The 13886-nt window shown below is 43.7% G+C and overlaps 1 protein-coding gene across 7 annotated transcripts in view; it reads right to left on the reverse strand.

Moving 5' to 3' along the window:
• Positions 1 to 13886, reverse strand: part of UMODL1 (uromodulin like 1) — an 88280-nt gene that overhangs the window by 17310 nt on the left and 57084 nt on the right. For 5 of the 7 annotated variants that reach the window (XM_075593675.1, XM_075593674.1, XM_075593677.1 and 2 more), the window contains 7 exons: positions 11640 to 11841; positions 10079 to 10219; positions 9340 to 9381; positions 8019 to 8459; positions 5180 to 5568; positions 4244 to 4395; positions 444 to 680 (listed from right to left, as the gene is read on the reverse strand). In XM_075593675.1, the coding sequence (XP_075449790.1) occupies positions 444 to 680; positions 4244 to 4395; positions 5180 to 5568; positions 8019 to 8459; positions 9340 to 9381; positions 10079 to 10219; positions 11640 to 11841 (1604 nt within the window). The remainder of the gene's footprint in view (positions 1 to 443; positions 681 to 4243; positions 4396 to 5179; positions 5569 to 8018; positions 8460 to 9339; positions 9382 to 10078; positions 10220 to 11639; positions 11842 to 13886) is intronic. The other 2 variants (XM_075593680.1, XM_075593676.1) reach the window with 2 other exon arrangements.

The following is a 13886-nucleotide window of genomic DNA, read 5'->3' on the forward strand; positions in this document are numbered from 1 at the left end:
GTCAAAATGTACACTTTCACTGATAAATTGCAAGCCAAGTTGGGAGGAGCGCAGGGTTTTGGCATTTGTTTCCCAAAATTAGGTTGTATTGTCTCTTCGGGGAAAGGACTTCTTGTACCTCCAAAATTGTATGTATGCTGCTGCTTATGCTCACTTATCAAATTTAAATAAAATGCATGACAACATCCAAAATAATCTAGTTTTACTACCACAACAATTCACTACACTTTTAAAATCTTAATCACAAAGGTTTAGGTAATCATTGTGGTTTAGACCGTATTATAGGTATTGACCTCCTACGGTACATCTGCGTAAAGTGAGACACACGATCCTAAACTGATTAAGCCCAGTCCACAAATCCCTACGAAGAAACAATACAGTGTGTTACTGTGGTGAAACAATGGATGATATGATCAGAGATAGCTCGATTCTGAATTCTGTACCTTTTGTTGATCATAAGAAATGATATAGGGTCCTTTTCATTAGAAGTCGGTGTGGCCCAGCATTCAGTTATGACCACCTTAAACTGACTTCCACCTTCCTTTATCCCAATTTTAATCACTATGTCGTCTCTGGCAGAAAGTGTTTGGTTCTTAGGTATGGGCTGGTCTCCATTAAACATCTGAAAATCAGGTACAAAACTTCCATCGCCTTGTATATCTTCATAGATGGTTAAATCCCTAAAAGGGAAATGACAACACTATCATATGTGTAAGTGTTATATTACGTACAACATTGCTTGTGTTGGACTCTTTCCTTACTGGGGGTGCTTGTAACATCCAGTGCTAAACACATTTTGGAGTATTTGATGTTAACAGTACAAGCCCCAGTAATAAATATATTCTTTAAAAAATAAAATAAAATGCACAAATTATATCTTTTTTTTATCAGATTCTGCATATTGTATTTCTATCAGGGTGCCTGTGCTGAAAAAGGAATACACATGAGGTACCCTGGGAAATATGCAAATGGTTATGCAAAGTAAATTTAAATGAGTCACATCCAACACTTCCTAAAAGGATTTCCATAAGAACTATATTGAGTTAGCAAGCCTAAAGGACCTAGTATTGTATGTCTTTATTTATATAGCGCCATAAATATACATAGCGCTTCACAGTAGTAATACATGTTGTAATCATATAAATAACAAATAATATAAATAACAGGTCATGGGAATAAGTGCTTCAGACATAAGAGTAACATTAAGGAAGAGGAGTCCCTGCTCCGAGGAGCTTACAATCTAATTGGTAGGTAGGAGAAGGTATAGAGACAGTAGGAGGGAATTCTAGTAAGTGCGTCTGCAGGGGGCCAAGCTTTATGTATCATGTGTCCAGGATTATCCACAGTGCTATTCATATGCTTCTTTAAGCAAGTGTGTCTTAAGGTGGGTCTTAAAGGTGGATAGAGAGGGTGCTAGTCGGGTATTGAGGGGAAGGGCATTCCAGAGGTGCGGGGCAGTCAGTGGGAAAGGCTTAAGGTGGGAGAGAGCTTTAGATACAAAGGGGGTAGAAAGAAGACATCCTTGAGTAGAACGCAAGAGTTGGGATTGTGCATAGCGAGAAATTAGGGCTGAGATGTAAGGAGGGGCAGAGGAGTGTAAAGCTTTTAAAGTGAGGAGGAGAATTGAGTGTGAGATGCGGGATTTGATCGGAAGCCAGGAGAGGGATTTCAGGAGGGGAGACGCGGAGACAAATTTAGGAAAGAGCAGAGTGATTCTGGCAGCAGCGTTTAGTATAGATTGTAGGGGAGACAGGTGAGAGTCAGGGAGGGCGGACAGCAGGAGGTTGCAGTAATCGAGAGGGGAAAGAATGAGGGTCTGAGTCAGAGTTTTAGCAGACGAGTAACAGAGGTGATATTGCGGAGGAAAAAGCAACAAGTTTTAGAAACGTTTTGAATGTGAGGGGAGAATTTGAGAGAGGAATCGAGTGTGACCCCTAGGCAGCGTGCTTGGGCTACTGGGTGAATGATCGTATTTCCAACAGTAATGTGGAAGGAGGTAGTAGGGCCAGGTTTGGGAGGAAGTATAAGGAGCTCTGTTTTTGCCATGTTAAGTTTCAGTCGGCGGATGGCCATCCAGGATGATATTCCAGAGAGGCATTCAGAAACTTTGGTCTGTATAGCAGGTGTAAGGTCAGGGGTTGAAAGGTAAATTTTTGTGTCGTCAGCATAGAGGTGATATTTAAACCCAAAAGATGTGATTAGGTCACCTAGAGAGAGTGTGTAAAGAGAGAAGAGAAGAGGCCCCAGGACAGAGCCCTGGGGTACCCCCACAGAGAGATCGATAGAGGAGGAGGTGTTAGCAAAAGAGACACTGAAAGTACGATGGGAGAGGAAAGAGGAGATCCAGGATATATATATATATATATATAGTACCATAAAACCGCACGGGGGAGGGATTGTCTTCCATCACAGATCACATTCCAGTATGCACTGTTTTTACGTTTTAACACCCTTTTTAGCTTCATTCATTATAACATCGCCGGAAGAAGAGATCAGTGTATCTCGAAAGCTCGCAAGAATAAAAGCGTTTCGTTAGCCACATAACGGTACAGTCTATTCTTTTTTGATTATATATACATATATATATGAAATGCACTTTGAAACATGCACTAGCACTATGATAGAGTTTATATTTAAGTAGATAGCCCTCCCCTATTTTTCTACAGGAGATATGCGCTGACCAGATCGCAGTAGATCGCTGCAGGTAGACAAATGAGGCCTTTTGGGAGAGGCGATTATCACGTCTTTCTGCACATCGTGATAACTACAATGAAAAAGCTGGCGGCGTAACAGGCCCAGTGAGTTTGTTTATGAAGGCAACTAGCATAGGCCCCAATATATCTGTATGGTCAGTCCAGTGACTGTGTGCTCAGCAGTTAAAAAATTAAAATAATAAGGTTTCATTAATCAAAACACAATATACAGTGTGATATTATTTGCAGTCAAATCTTTAAAATCCCAGTAGTGGTGCGGCGACATAGTACTAGTTAGGTATAGTAAGTGTATAGTATAGTAGGTATAGTAACCCTTTATTTAACATAGCGGACATGATACATGATTTAGGTACTAGCTGCAGACACTGGATAGAAAGGAAAGAAAAATCCCCCCTTATGCATGTTATACCAAAGGAATGCAGAAGATGGAGAAGGTATGGCAGACTGCTCCGAGAAGATAAAGAAAGCCAGGGTCGGGTAATAAATACGCATGAGCGGAATGACGAGAGTATGATGTGGGGTTTATACTTTTTCAATTATATATACGAGTGTTTTGGGAGAGATTGTTTATCTAGACCAGAGATTCATGTTCTCATCACACTGAGGCACGGCTATGCTATTAACCCTAATTGTCTGCTGTGCTTAAATAAAACAAAATCTACTTAGAGACGCGTCTTTGTGTCGGACTCCCTTTCCTGCAATATATACGTTTTATACTTTCTTGACTCTTTAACAAACCCAGTGAGAGAACTTGTGTAGTGGGGTTATCATCCCTTGTTTTATGTTTGTGACCAGATACCCCATGTTCATGCAAACTGCACGTGTAATGAATCATCAATATCCTGGGAAGAAAACTAGCTTATTACATTGCATTCACACAATGGTGTACTTACTGTAGGATGCAAAAACATGTTTTAGGTTAGAGACCGCACATATGAAGAAGGGACCTGTGAGGTTTTTGAAAACTCTGTGCATGCTATGAAGCACTCTCTTTTTGATCCATTTAAAAGTGTAGAGTTTGTGATGAATCGATACTTCTCAGGGACCAGTACATCACCCAGAACATGGTTCTGCATGTTACAAAGCTTATTGCAGATCCATCCAGTACAGGGGCTCTCAACTCCAGTCCTCAAAACACCCCACGGTCAGGTTTTAAGGATATCCCTGCTTCAGCACAGGTGGCGCAGGCTTTGACTGGGCTACTGATTGAGCCACCTGGGCTGAAGCACGGATAGCCTTAAAACCTGTCATGTTGGGGGGACTTGTGCACTGGTGTTGAGCACCACTAATCTAGTAGTAAAGAAATTAAATTAGAAACTTCAAATTATACATAGAATGTTTCCTACAAATAAAAAAACAACTTTGACTGGAATAAATCACAAGAATTCTACACGTAAAGACCTATAAACACAAGCTGTCCCGAAATGTGTAACAATGATCTTGAGTTGAGTAATTCACTCAAAGTTAAGGGCAGTCCTCTGAAATTAACTGTAACATGCCGTTAAAGACTTCGTAATCTATGACTTTACCTTTCAGGATTGTATCCAGAAGACGCCAGGATATCATTTTGGAACACACATCTAATTGAACTTATGCTCTTAACAGATGGATGGATCCCATTTAGAACTGTTGAAGTCAGGACAATATAAAGTGTTGTGTTTACCACAGTTTGAGTTTTAGTCTGAAAGCAGATACATACAGTCAGCTACATACCACACGATAACTATTCCTAATCAGTACACCTCATTTGTACAATGTACTGTATTGTTTTCTACGTGGACTTTCCACAACACCAGTACCTACTTCTATTTACCAAATATGGCATCAGAACCTGCAGGAAAGGCAATTTTCTCCAACGCAGGACTTGTATAATCTAATATCGTTTCTTATATAGTGTTGACAATATACAGGGGGCTGTACATAACGTTTTTGCTGGCACAATGGGGCATCAAGGCAAATTTTAAGCAAAAATGACACACATTTCATCATTTTCACCTTGCGTCTCTTTGTGTCAATATATCGAGGTCTTTCCTTCGAGATTTGGGCTATGCGAGTCCGTTTGCAATTTAAGGAATGGCAATAGGGTACGTTAGGGAGGACTTGTATGACAGAGATCAATCTCTGCATCGCCACACATTTTTTTTATATAAAGTATTTGCGTCAATAAAATCAGTCGGGTCTAATGTGGTGTAAACATGTCTGCCTAACATTTTGCCTCAAATGTAGGAAACACTTTGTCACACTTGGCGCACAAGCAGAAAGTAGAGTAATGCATCACAACACACTCCTATTCCCGCTTTACTTACAGTGATACATGGCCCCAGCTAGTCACTCATACAGAAAGGGAACATTCTAATTCCAGTTCCCCGATTGTTCTCCAGTGGAAGAATCTGCAACTCTTTGCATTATCAGCAGTGCCATGAAGAGAAAAATACCCAGGTAGGCAAGGGAATAAATGTACTTACGCTATGTACTTCTATGCCACACTCCTTCCAATCTGCCCGGAGTAGGACATGAGAATCATTACTGCTGCTTACATTGCATCGTTGTGCCCCAAGATACAGGGAGGATTCTGTGATGGACCTCTTCTTCAGATATGTCCTCTGAATAGCAATGCCAATCGTTCCCACCTCACACAACACATTGCTTGCCTCTTTTAACGACATATGAATATCAGAGGACATCAGTGTTGTTGTCACATCAGTACTTAACTCATTTGAATGGGGCTTCAGGGTCTCAGTAGTGGGGTTTGGATGTGGTGTTAAAGACGCACTAGTTGATGCATGGCTCTGTAACGTAGAGTGACTTATTGATATGGTTGGAGTCGATGGCAATGTAAAGTTGGGAAAAGATCCTATGATCAAAAGAAAAGGACAATGAAGACGGTATAAAGACTGTGTTAAAGATTATAGGTAATCAGATTTTGCAACATTCTACTTTTCCTTGTGCATCGCAGAGACCCCACTGTCTCTCTGTTGGGCTATGTATCAGATCCTTACCCTGATGCTAAGGCACCTTTTGAATCAAAGTTTCTTAGCATCTATATATTAAGCTTCTTCAATCCTCTCTTACTCCCCTCAAACCAGTTTTACATTTGGAGAGTGGATATGTGAACTTATATAATACATTACAGGGTGTACATATTATAATAGATTGCATCAGTTTTTGCCTGTGGTTTCTTCTAGACAGTAGATTTCTATCTACCACAAAAAAAACCTCCATATGAGTAAATCTTCCTGTGTAACAAATATACCTCAAGGGTAAGAAAGGTCATTAAGAATTTCCTAACATTTAACTATGCCACAAGGGGTGACAAAATGTGTAGATGCACGTCACAGGAATTTGACTTACTAGCCCAGGGGTGGCCAACTTTAGTCCTCAAAGGCCACCAACAGTTCAGGTTTTCAGAATATCCCTGCTTAGACTGAGCCACTGATTGAGTCACCTGTGCTGAACCTGAAGTTGAAGACTGAGTCACTGATTAAGCCACCTATGCTGAAGCAGGAATATCCAGAAAAACTTGACCTGTTGGTGGCACCAGAGGACTGGAGCTGGCCAGCTCTGTACTAATGGCTTCCAGTGCTCAAGGACATTTTACTGCCTATTTACCTGAATTTGGCTTTAAGGCGTCTTCTTCCGCCTGAAAGTGTCTTACAGAATGAACAATAGGAGACAAAAGGGGAAAGATTCCCTTGTAGCTGCACTCAACCCCAAAATAAAATATAACCTTAATTAATTATACATAAGGTTCTCAATGTAACGGTGTTTCCCCTACCCAGTGGGAGATTTGGCCATTACTGGTCGTGTGGTGCATGATACCTGCTGGTAACAGGAGGGCTGAGTCGTCCGCCGGTTGTAGTGGTGACACAGGACTAGGCTTCTGGGGTTCATACCCCACATACCTCCTTAGCAGTGCAGCGGTAGGCTCCAGGAACTGAAGGTGATCTCCCATGGTAGAACTTATTACCTCTCCCCCCAGTAAGGTCACGCACCAGGCAGGAGGTATATGCAAACAGGAACAGTTTATTACTCTTCTGAACAGTACAGGAGCAACAGCAGGCTTCTGCCGATGCAGTCTCACAGCTTTCACTGAAGGATGGTCCCTGGACTGTCACAACAGGCCAAGGGCACCCGCAGCCATCCAAGCTCTTCCCTACCTCCCTAGCAGAGGCAGAGGTATGGTCCACACTCACTCTCCCCCCGAGGGAAGAGGACTGGAGAAGGCCCAATATCAGCCGCTCTATTGTGTGACCTGCCTTCCTCAAGTGGGGAAAGGCACTCACGAATTTGGCGCAGTACTGCCCTTAAGTACAGCCAGGAGGAGGGCACCAGGTCTGTCTCATAATGGGTCATGCCCAGGCCTGATGTCACCACCTCCCGCAGTCATTCAAGTGCAGCACCAAGGAGGGGGGAAACCCCCATATCAACTACTGGCAACCTGATTGCACCAGGACTTACTGCCAGGAAGGAAGCAAACTAGTAGCCACAGATGGCATGGCTACACCAATACACATAAGAAGAAATGCAGAAACAAACATAAAAGCAATTAAGAATAGATGGAGGTAGGTGTGTGCTCTAGGGTTGTGCAGGGGGCAAGAAGCTGCAGCAAAAATTAAAAGTGTATCCTGAAATGTAATGAGTCATCCTTACACCTAAATGCCAAGCAGGGGTCAGTCTGAAAGGTCAGACATGGGACAGGTGTGGGTACCACTGGAGCCTGGGTAATCCAGTCAGACAGATGCTTAACCAAGTACTGTATGAACATTTCTTGGCTGCAGCTTCTTGCCCACTGCACAACCTTAGTGCACACACTTAGCTCCATACATTTTTAATTGCTTTTAAGTTTGTTTCCTCATCTTATTGAGAACCTGATGTATTTAATGTACAATTAATAAAGGTTATATTTTATTTTAGTTGGGGTTTGAGGGCAGCTACAAGGAAATCTTTCCCCTTTCGCCTCCTATTGTTCATTGAAGTTGAATTCCCAGCTAGCACCACCCTTAAGGTTCTAGATTGATTATATATTTAACTAACTTCCACCCTAACTGTGGCGCAGGATTGTCAAACCCCTGGTGGGTTTTTCTTGGTTGCCTTACAGAATAGCACCGTCTAGCAAATGTTTCCGACATTGGGGCCACGTTTACTAAGCAGCGCTACTCCAAGAGACACCATTCGAAGCCGAAGACATCTTACGGCCCATTTAAATGAATGGGCCATAACATGTCTTCTACTGTAGCGCTGGAACGTGTCTTGGCGTATCACTGCTTATGACCCATAATATTGGTCGTTTGGAAGACTACTTACCAGTATGTACATCAGGAGAAGTAATTGTAACAGCAGATAAAATGACGCTGGTAGATGCCAGTACAGAGGACGCTGGTTGAGTTTTGTTCGGGGTCTCTGTGTTGGCGACACTGACAGGGTTTGAACCTCCTGTGGATGAGTGATTTGTGACATATTCTGGAACAGTGTTGGGGGAGGTGTAGATGGTAGTTGTATTCCATGGAGCAGGGCTCATAGTGAAGACACCTGAAGAATTTGCATTGAATATGGTTCGATTTGCTAGACGTGTCGGGTCTTGTAAAGCAGCAATTTGCTTTATTGGTTCACTGGTTTCTGTTGGTAAATGGGTTGTGTACACAATAGTTGATGAATGTAATGTTTGATTCACTGAGGTTGTACCAAAGTGCACATTTCCTGTGTCTAGAGCCATGCTTTTAGTGGATGATGATGGTATATTTGTATCTGTGAAGAAAATACGGATGCATCTTTCTATGAGTGTTGTCTGTATTTATATATATATATCTTTAATTATATCGTGTCATTAATATATATAGCGCTTCACAGCAGTAATACACGTGACATTATCATATCAATAACAAATAATACAAATAAAACATTATGGGAAGAAGTGCTTCAGACAGAAAAGTAAGATTTATGAAAATGAGTCCCTGCTCTGAAGAGCTTACAATCATTGTTAAATCATCAGTACCGGGTAATACAGCCAACTGTAAATAGGGTCTAAAAAAAATAGATTTCCTTTCATTGGTAATGTGTTCACTTCCCAGTGTGCAACAATATTTTACGCCACATATTATGAATTACATTAATTTGACAGATTACAGATATAGGGGCTTATGCAGAGAGCATAGATAAGGAAATAGCGCCATCTTCTGGCGAAAAAACTAGCCAGAAATCCTTAAACTCGGGAGAAAATGGCGCGATTTTTAAAAGTGGCCAGAAATTTTTTCAGAGGTGTAAAAGTCGCCAAACTCGTGGCGAGAACCTGGAACTCGCCATTCTAATATAGCGTGCAATGCAAGAAGGACCTAATCGCTGGAACACGCCATTCTGACCTATAATATGGCGTGTTCCAGGTCGCCAGAAAACGTTGGCAATTTTACTACTATCTGCTAACAGAAGGTAAATGCGCTTTCTGAATACGGCCATAATTTATGCCAAATATGTGGCTATGTTATTGCCGTTTTCAAAGCAAATCACGCTCCTCTCTGCATAAGCCCCATAATGTTTGTTCTTTAGAAAGGGGAGAATGTGACCTATGTAAGAAGGTTCTCACATAATATTAGAGAAAAGACAGGAAACAATCTCACTTGCACCTTCTTACCTGGTTCTGTGGGATAAGGAGTGGTTCTATATTCAATTACACCTGCAAAAAAATGTAATACAAGAAACCAGACGTTCAATGACTTCGCCCATACAAGGAAAACACAGAAGGGATTCTTGCAGAAATTCCACAAGTTCAGATACGTGGCATCCCACTACTTCAACTCAATGGCCAGCAACATGGGATTGCGGTGCAATATGCTGTATTGGCTCTTAGTGAATCCCGGGATACGCAACAAGGCGTAATTCTGGGGCAAAACAATTGCACCAACAATATAATCCTATTGCTGTCAATGGGAATTTGTTTCTTTGATACATCTTGCACCGTTTCTTGTACCAAAAGTTTTGCCTTGATACATAGACCCAATACATTGCAACATACCTTTTCTGCGAGTACTGTACTAATTAACATAATTGACTAATGTTTTTCTTTCCTGCCATAAACAGCCTATTTTATATATATTTTTGACCAAAAACAGTCCATACGGACAGTATAGAACAGGAGTGACCAACTCCAGTCCTCAAGGTCCACAAACAGGTCAAGTTTTCAGGTTATCCCGGCTTCAGTACAGGTGTTTCATTCAATGACTGAGCCACTGATTGAGCCACCTGTGCTGAAGCAGGGATATCCATAATACCTGGCCTGTTGGTGGCCCTTGAGGACTGTAGTAGGCCACCCCTGGTGTAGAATTACCCCTTAAGAGTGATCCCAAGCAGTGCAACAAAGTAATAAAAAATACCTTCACAATTTCTTCCAGGCCTGGTGGGGTTTGTATCGACATAGGATTTATAGCATTGGCAGGTGTAGGACACCTCAAGGTTTTTGCATTCTGCATTAACACCACAGTCATTCTCTGAAGGTGATGAGCATTCGTCAAAATCTGCAATCAAAGAAGACAGCAAAATAAACAAATTAGTAAGACTGGAAAAGAGAAAATAAGGTTGATGTCCGATTTATACTATATAATCCTATTTCTTCTACATAGAGCTGAAAGTATACGCAGCGCTGCATATACAGTAGCATTTTGACACAATTAATCCCTGCCATAAAGAGCATACAATTTAGTATGGTGCGTGATGTTCAGGGAATCAAAATAAGTTATTCATTAAACTACTACCGTTCCTCAATTGGAACTATCACAGTTTAATGAATAACCCCCAAAGGGACATTCAGATTTTCACATTATGTCTGTTTTTGATGAATAGTGGTGTTTGTGAGAGGGAGCGGCTCAGTGAGTAAAGACACTGGCTGGCATTGAGTTTGAAGCCTGGTTCAAATCCCGGTGTCGCTCCTTGTGACCTTGGACAAGTCACTTTATCTCCCTATGACTCAGGCACCAAAAAATAGATTGTAAGCTCCACGGGGCAGCGACCTGCGCCTGCAAATGTCTCTGTAAAGCGCTGTGTACAACTAGCAGCGCTATACAAGAACGTGCTATTATTATTAAATACCTTTCCTTGTCAGGCCTACAACTCATCCTACACAGTAGCATGCGGGCTGGTTGGGTGCCAAAGGGTTGAATGTGCCTTTACTGAATTGTAAAACTATTTTGCACCACAGTCAGCGGCGCATTTCCAAATTTGCCGCCCCTGGCACTTGCCTGTGTCGGCCGCCTCCTGCTCCTCTGGAATCCCGGCGTCAAATTACGCCGCGACGTCACCAACGTACGGTGGCGCATTGCCATAGAAACACAACGTCTTGACGTCGCGATGCCCTGGCAATGAGACGCCGTGCGACGTCACGGTGGGGGCGTCCGCAGCGTCATTTGATGCCGGGATTCCAAAGGAGCAGGAGGGCGGCAGAAAGGAGGCGGCCGTCACAGGCAAGTAGCTTCCCATTAGGTCCGATAGACCTGCCAGCGCAGCAAAATTATTTGGGGGCGGAAATTTTTGCCCCCATACCCCCCACAATTTTGCCTCCTTAGGCCCGGGCTTAATGGGAAATCTTACACTGACCACAGTAAAGATAAAGTGGACATTTGATCATTTCCTCATTGTTCAACACATGCAGATACACTGGTTCTCCGTGTGCCGTCTGCAGGCAAAGACTCTCCTCTCCAGCCTTGGTCTGCACCTTTAATGTTGATCTGTAAAACGAATCTAGTGCCCCCCTGACCCCGATATAGTGACTGGATTCTGCAACGCAAACGTGTTTGTGATTTACGAAGTATTTTCTGAAACCCTCGTCATGTTTTACTGAAATTGCTCACATTATCAGATTAATAAAAAATAAAAAAAAAACCTGCAGCATTCGCAGGGTTTGCAAATATTTCTTGGGGTGGGGAGGGGGGGAGAGGTTACCTGCAATTAAAATACTTTTTGGGTCAATGACGAAAGAACCGCTCTCGTTTACAGAGGAGAAAGAGGACGCTGTGATGTTGATTGGAGTGTTTGAGTCGGGGATTTTTAAAAGGAACTGCACAATGATGCTCCCGGCACTCAGAGATTGTACCTCCACCGTCAGAGTATCACCAGCAACTTTCTTGCACAATGATTTTTTAACCTGTGTAGAGAGAAGGAAAATACAAGAATTAGAAACATAGGAGAATGCATGTTAAAGTAGCACGTCCTTCTGTCTGGATCTGATAAGGATAACGTAAATATATGAATTCCCCCCACCCCCCTTTCAGTGGGACTACTACTACGTAGTTCAGCGGTGCGCAAACTGGGGGGCGCGACCACCAGGGGGGGTGCGAGACTGTCTTCGGGGGGTTGGGCGATGGGTTTAAGTGCCGGGGGGAGCTGCAGGGCCTCTGTAAGCCTTTACTTACCTTGGCTCCGGCGGCTTCCTTCCCGCGTCGCTATGGCAACATGACGTCAGGATGCCGGAGTGGAGGTAAGTGGGGATGAGGGGGGGCACGGGAGTGAGGAGACTGTCGGCAGGGGGGCGCAGTGAAAAAACTTTGCGCCCCCCTGATGTAGTTAACGGGTTAGGGCAGTGTTTAAAACTTTTTTTTGATTAAGGAAGCCTATAATTAGATTGTGACATTCTGAGGAACCCCAACACTCTAATAGAGCGTCTGAGATCAGATGCATTGTAACGAACCCCAACCCTCTCTAATAGTGTCAGAGATCAGATGCATTTTAAGGAGCCCTCTCACCCACCCCCTTATACTTCCCTTCCCTATTCTCGCCTCTCTCACCCCCCGCCCCCCTTGCTCTCCCCTCTGCTTCCGCTTCCCCCCTTCCTCACACACCCACACACCTTGGGGCAATCAGACAGAAGTTTAACCCGACAGGTGGCACCCACAGGAGGCGACGTCAGGAGGCAGGAGAGAATGCAGTGACTGCCTGGCTACTGTTTCCGGTGAGCCACTCTCTGTCTCCTCTCCCTCCGTCTTCTCTCCCAATCAGAAGCCGACTCCGGTCAGGGACGTGGATACCCTGATATGGATATGCCCATATTAGGGCATCCAATGTCACTGACTGGAGCTGATTTCTGCAAGAGAGGTGGAGGGAGAGGCAGGAGAGAAGGCAGGTAGAGAGAGACAGGGGGAGAGAGTTTAGTTTTCTTACCGGTACACAGTATCAGCACTTATTGTTATACCGGTACTGCGAACCGGACTAATATCAGCACTGCCACTAAGCAGAGGTGTGCAAACTTTTTCCTCTGCGCCCCCCTGCCTGCTCTCCCCTCCTGCTCGTACCCCTCATCCCCCCTCCTTACCTTGTCTTCTGCGTTTCTGACATGAGGACGTCATGTGACCCAGCTGCGTCATTTGACGTCGCATTGCCAGAAGTCGCCGGAGACAAGGTAAGGGACTTAAGGAGGAATTTTGAGCAATCTCCGTCATTTTATTTAAATGCTTTGAGGAAAAGCGCGTGGCCTCTGTGAGCGCCGCACCTCTCCCCCCACAGAAAATCTTGCAACCCCCACTTTGCGCACCCCTGCACTAAAGTACAAATAGCAAGACACAAATTTCTAGAATCAGGTGTCCTGGAGAGACGTAAGTGGAGAAGCCTCACAGTTATATGTAAGTCCTGTTTAAGTGTATAGTAAGTGTAGTAAAGATGTGTCCTCTTATTTTCTTTAGTTAGGCGAACGTGCCCTAATTAGCTAGAGCCCAGATTATAGACCAAACCATGGGTTCTCAGCTCTGGAAAGGAACAATCTGGAGGCCCTAATGGGTCCTCATAACAAGGATGCTATTGTTCCACAATGCATCAGCCCTTTAGGCGTGTCTTACATACAAGCTAGACTCCGAACTAGGACAGGAGAGTACACAGCTTCCTATCAAAGGTCCCTGTAGATGGAAAGCATACTGCCATCAGGACCGAGATACTAAGAGAATCCCACGACTCCGGTGCATGAGTGAGAGTTGCAGAGGAGATAATATGAAGAAGAGTAGTACCTCCGAAGGGTTCGAGTGGCCATATTTTTCCTGCGACAAGCGGGAACAAATGCTGCGCATGCGGGAGCGTCGACCGCACATGGCCAAACGGCAAGCGCGTGTGCGTACATCTGCGAACCGTGAGAGCCTATCACGCATAGACGGCCTGCCATGCACCCAATACGCATGCGTGGCCAGCAATTGTGCGATCGTCACT

This window comes from Ascaphus truei, chromosome 3 (assembly GCF_040206685.1).
Source record: "Ascaphus truei isolate aAscTru1 chromosome 3, aAscTru1.hap1, whole genome shotgun sequence".
Lineage (NCBI taxonomy): Eukaryota > Metazoa > Chordata > Amphibia > Anura > Ascaphidae > Ascaphus > Ascaphus truei.